At 47.0% G+C, this 5,983-nt stretch overlaps 1 protein-coding gene across 1 annotated transcript; it reads left to right on the forward strand.

Moving 5' to 3' along the window:
- The first annotated feature begins 390 nt into the window (after positions 1–390).
- On the forward strand, positions 391–2,490 carry LOC136521886 (probable methyltransferase At1g29790). The gene is made up of 2 exons (XM_066515656.1): positions 391–1,739; positions 1,956–2,490. Exon 1 carries the CDS (start codon positions 534–536, stop codon positions 1,701–1,703), a length of 1,170 nt encoding a protein of 389 aa, XP_066371753.1. The 5' UTR covers positions 391–533; the 3' UTR covers positions 1,704–1,739; positions 1,956–2,490.
- The last annotated feature ends 3,493 nt before the right edge of the window (positions 2,491–5,983 follow it).

Genomic DNA, 5,983 nt, shown 5'->3' on the forward strand with positions numbered 1-5,983 from the left:
AATCTTCATTGTGAACTTATGCGAATAGAATCTGTAGAGTGATCTCAACTTTCTGAGGAATCCTGAGTCTTGTGTTTGTATAAATTGACGGTTACATAGAAACTACAGGAAGGGGAAAAAATGAACAAGCCTTATGGGAATATAGAATCTTTACAGTGATCTGACTCAAGAATCCAAAGTTTAGTCTTGTTTTACAGAACGTACGGCCGTACGAAACAGGTGATTAAACTAAAACCGTTCTGCTAATCCGGATGTTGGGCACGGGGTTACGGGCAGCCGACAACCATTCACGCACACCTCCTTCACTGTCGCTTTCCCCAGCTCGCACACTCCCCCAGCCCCCACTCCCTTTCCCCGTCCCGTCCCGAGCTCCCGAGCTAGAACGAAGCAAGCCAACGCGGACGCACGCACAGACGAACGCGGCGAACCCAAACCCCCTCGCCCCGAGGGCGAGATTCCACCAGCCAGCCGCGCCGGCGAAATCCTTCCAAGGTGTCCCCTGCGCGCGCGGGCAGTGGCGCCGCCGCCGCGCGATGGGGTCGGTGTCCCTGAACGTGGCGTCGTCCCGGCGCGGCGGGCGGCGCCTGGCGTGCCTCTGCTCGCCCGCGCTGCTCAACCTCCTCGTGCTGCTCTCGCTCCTCTCCACCAACCTCCTCGCGCTCCTGGCCTTCCTCTCCCCCCGCGCGCACCCCGTCCCCGCCGCCACCGCCAACCTCTCCACCTCCTCCTCCTCCGCCGCCGCCATCTCCGCGCAGGTGGCCGCCATCGCGCGGGAGATCGACGCGACCCGCCTCGTCCCGCACCGGGCGGCGGGCGACGGCGGCGGCACCACCCTGCCCCCGGAGCTGCTCCTCTTCCTGTCCCCGCACGCGCTCCCGCTGGGCCGCGACGCGCGCACGGGGCTCACCCACATGCCGGCCTCCGTCGCGCACGCCTGCTTCCGCTCCCCGTCCACGCTCGCGCTCCTCGCCGCGTTCGCCACCTACGCGCCCTACGCCGCCTGCCCGCGCAACGCCACGCTGCCGCACCGCCTCATCTCCAAGGCCTGCGAGCCGCTGCCCCGCCGCCGCTGCCTCTCCCGTGGCCCGCGCACCGCGCTCCCGTCCTCCAACATGGGCGTCGACAGCCGCCGCTGGGTGAAGCCGCGCCACGACCACGAGTTCCTCATCGACGACGTCCTGCGCCTCGCCGCCGGCGCCGGCAAGATCCGGATCGGCTTCGACGTCGCCGGCGGCGCCGCCAACTTTGCCGCCCGGATGAGGGAGCGCAGGGTCACCGTCTTCACCACGGTGCTCGACAACGCCGGGAAGCCCATGAACGAGTTTGTGGCGGCCAGGGGACTGTTCCCGCTGCTGCTCTCGCCCGCGCACCGGTTCCCCTTCTACGACGGGGTGTTCGACCTCGTGCACGTCGGGACCACCGCATTGGCCGAAGGCGGGTCGCCCGCGTTGGGACAGGCCGGGACGGAGGAGGCGCTGGAATTCTTCATGTTTGATGTCGACCGGGTGCTGCGCGCCGGTGGGCTCCTCTGGATTGACAGCTACATGTGCCACAGCGATGAACGGAGGCAGGTTCTTGTCAGTCTCATTAGCAGGTTTGGTTACAAGAAGCTCAAATGGGTAATGGGAGAGAAGGCCGGGACAGGGAGTGCAAAGGCAGCAATGTACTTCTCTGCGGTGTTGCAGAAGCCGGCACGGGGTTGAAATTGGCTGGATGAAATGGATGGGTTGAAATCTGAGGTATGAATGTACCTTATCCTGATTGTTTGTAGTTCATCAGGGGATCTGACATGAGACATGAGCGTGCCCAATAGATGCCACGGATTAGGTTGATTTCAGATAGTGTATAACTTAAAATAAGTGAAAAGAGTACAATTGTTCCACTTTTGGTATCATGTAATAGGCTGCTGTTCTCGTTCATGGGCTTCCCTGACACTCCTACAATTGTTGGCGCAGGTGGATTCCACAAATATGTAATAGGTTGATTTAATGTAATAGAACCTGCTGAAGAAAAACACTCCTAGATATATTCTTCTGCAGCTGCCTGTCCTGTCAACATATATTGGTAAAGCCTATGCTTCACTCTTAACTGCTTATGTTTATAAAGTACTACACTCCTAGTAGTGTGCAGAGTTCAGGCATACTTCCACTCTGTTGATTTCTCCCTGACAATTTTGAGTGAGTTTTACATGTAACCTAAACTTCTGATGATTAGGTTAAAGAGTCACCATTGTGTAACTCATTCTTATCCAATTGTACTAATTGTATGTAGGGCAATATTAAACCAGGGATCACAGTGTTTTCTTGTAGATAAAATCTGTTTTCCAGCCAACTGACGGAGATTTGAGATTGTTTGCCTGTAGTTTCCTCCCTTCGTTATTATAAATGTATGAGTTTCCACAGACAGATCTTCAATTTTGATGCAGAAACATACATTGAATAGTCCAAGCTTTGCTATGGGCAGACAATTTCTGCTTCATTTTTTTTAGTTTCATATTTGTGGAATTTTAACCAATAGTAGTAGCATACATGTGGATAGTTCAAAGCATAATTGTGTACAATCAGGTGGTGTTATGAAATTACCTGCACACTGACTGCTAGTAGTAGGCAGTTTCTGTAAGCAGTTAAGCACTGTCTACTTCCGGAAGACATCTGGATCTTTGGAAGTCTTCTGTAGACCTGTGTCACAAGCAGAGCATGTTATTTCTTTTTGGCAAACACAGCTCTGTCTGTATTTGCTTTGTCGACAGGCAAAATTATCAGGACCCGTTACATTTTTTCTCTGCAGTCATATGTGCTCCAGGTAGCAAGCTGATCACTGAATCACGGCAAACCAGTTCTTCGATTGATTGATGTTTCTGCTATGGTCAAATAACCAATACTGTCGGACAGTACTTGGTAGCAAAATATTTTCAGGTCGTGCCTATACTGAATCAGTTACTCGAATGCTTGAGAGTTCAGATTAATAATCAATATAAAAACACATAATAAAATCCAGAGCATTGTCGTTCCTGAAGAAGCGATTCAGCATTGCCAGAGCATGAAAACATGATATGCACTTGTACAGTATGTGAAACAATTGAATTGCTTCGGGAGAAAAAAAAATAGTGGCATGAAGACAACTAAGGGCTTGCACTTGCTTGCAATTTCTGAAGTTCCTATTCTGCTTCTACACCTGACTGTGTTGATAATGTACAAATGGTTTTCCAGATTTTTTTTCCTGTGAGTATTTATATTTGCGGATCCCTTCCGTTGGTACCTGAACCCATAAATCACTTTTTTTTAGAGGAACCCATAAATCACATTGGTACAACCGACAACCTGTAATTCATTCTCTTCTCAGCTTGTCTTCAGCTCCTGCTAGGTTGGTGCTGATGGATGTAATGTAAGGTCCTGTCTGTATCTCCTAAGAATTTGATAACGAAATACAAACATTTGGATTCTAAATGAGATTCTACAATTCAACTATCCCACTAAACCCTGTTATTTAGAGATTCTCACTATTTATAGGCAATAACAATCACCCCTTAATACAGATTCTACGTCACTACTAATTGGTTGCTGTATCTAGCCTTGTGCACTGCAGGTTGCTAGTGTTTGATTGTAAAAAAAATTTCTTATTTGGCTCTGGTTTAAAGTTGTCTTTCTTCCTTGGCCCTGAAACAAAATTTCTTACCTATTTGGCCTCACTTGAAGTTTTGTTTTCCAATCTGGCCTTACTGTCATATCCCGTCTCTAACACCGTTAAGTGGCACATGAAATGACCAAACTGCCCCTGAGACATTATGAGAAACCAAAGGTCACCCAGGCAGCATAACGACATAATTTTGAGCACTTTGAATCTAATTTTCATAACACAAATTTTTATGTTATGAAAATTGGATTCAAAGTGTTCAAAATTATGTTGTTATGCTGCCTGGGTGACCTTTGGTTTCTCATAATGTCTCAGGGGCAGTTTGGTCATTTCATGTGCCACTTAACGGTGTTAGAGGTGGGAGATGACGGTAAGGGCAGATTGGAAAATGAAACTTCGAGTGAGGCCAAATAGGTAAGAAATTTTGTTTCAGGGCCAAGGAAGAAAGACAACTTTAAACCAGGATCAAATAAGAAATTGCCCCTTTGTATGCATAGGCTCTTATATAGGCTTGCACAGTGTTCAAAGCGGCCTAATGCCACATTAGCTAGTATGTCAGGTTTGGTCGTATTAGACAATGCGGGTTTGCACAAAGTCGATGCACACAAAAAATAAGATATTCTCATCCCATGTATCTTTACTAGAAATATGAGCCATAAACTAGAAAGGTGACTATATGCAACAAAATATAAATAACCAAATACAATTTTATCAAATAAGACTTGTACGTGCAGAAGAACCAAACATCAAAGCACTGCATTCGTTAACGCTAGCTTACTGCATGAGGTCTTTGAACGCAATGGCAGGAGCTCTGCCTTTCAATTAAGTAGGGGAGTAAAAGAGTTTATGTATAAGCAAAAAAAGGTGAGTGGGTTTCAATTTCAGGCCACAAATGCAGAAAAAACACAGAGAAACTGTTAGAAATTTAGGCAATTTCAGTACCGGTCTAACCCAGAAAAATATTATCAAAATGTTGGTGACATCAGACATGTGCACGTGTGATCTAAGTGTTAAGAACATATAGACGATACTAATTATTATAATTTTAATTGCTGAAAATAGGGGATGAACTACAACATACGCCACGGCACCAGAGCCGGTTGCGCTAGTCGACATAGCACCTGTTGGAATAGTCGTCCTGCTCGATGCAGTGAAGAGAGGTTGCAGAGCCGATCTCCCACTGCCACCACGAACGCCGGGAAGAAGATGAGGTTGTTGTAAGATCGAGCAGTCGCGTAGTCGCTCTCCAAAAACCTGATTGCCAGTCTTTACCCGAGCAAATGAACTCACGAACAGCGCCAATTTTGAAGGTCTGCTCTCCCTATTTCCGTGCTTGCAGGAACCGGGACGGGAAGACTTGGTCATAGCGGAAGCATGGATGTCTAGCGCCCGTAAGAGAGACAAGAGACTAAATGTTGTCTTGCTTTTATCTTGTAGCCAAGGAGCAGAGCGGGCACAACCATCCGCAGGAGATCAAGAGTCAAAAACGGAAGAGACGCTCACATAAGAAACTCCCGTCATCATGAGGGGAAACTCCCATAACTCTCGCCATTAGGAGTAGAAACTCCCGTAACTCTCGCCATTAGGAGTAGAAACTCCCGTAACTCCTGCCATGCCATTAGGAGCAAAAACTCCTGTAACTCCCTCATTTAGGAATAGAAACTCCTGCCCATAATTGGCTTGAATGACAAAACCAATTCATGCACCGCATGCTCCTGTGGCTCATTCTTTTCTCAACTTCTCAATGTAGACAGACATGGTCCGCACATATAAGTCGAGTCAACATTCAATAAAAAATATCGTATATGACTAAATCATATAGCGCACAATATTTAATACGGGCCTTAGAATTATTCAATTTAATTAGATAAAATATTGGGCTTGGCCCACATTAAATCTAACAATCCTCACCAAATTCTAGGACATGTGTTAAATAATCTCCAATCCACATTTCTTTGATATACCAGAGTTTCAATGGAGACTGTTAAGTTGAACATCCATCTAGAGCAGAGATTACACTCAGTCACAACTGAACGATGTACTATGCTTTGAATTGACAGTTTTGTGTGAAGTGGGTTTCACCCAAGTTCTTTTCTGGTACTAGGTTGCTACAAGCATCCCTCTGGTTGAAGCGTATAAGTCACACTTCGAGACCTTTCATGAGTATCTAGAGACTACCCATATCTCATAGACTGTGACTAGCAGTCAAACTCATATAGGTGTGTTCTTTCTAGGATGTTCTGTAGGACAACATCTTTGCTTAAATAAGTCACTCGGATCACATTAAGGTATAAACCAACCTGCCTTACAGCATAGGAGAAACATGCATCTCAAACAATCTAGACCTTAT

Source organism: Miscanthus floridulus, chromosome 18 (assembly GCF_019320115.1).
Source record: "Miscanthus floridulus cultivar M001 chromosome 18, ASM1932011v1, whole genome shotgun sequence".
Lineage (NCBI taxonomy): Eukaryota > Viridiplantae > Streptophyta > Magnoliopsida > Poales > Poaceae > Miscanthus > Miscanthus floridulus.

What these genes read in the sequence shown, in the direction of transcription:
- LOC136521886 (XM_066515656.1), top strand. Translation starts at nt 534, where the DNA reads ATGGGGTCGGTGTCCCTGAACGTGGCGTCGTCCCGGCGCGGCGGGCGG.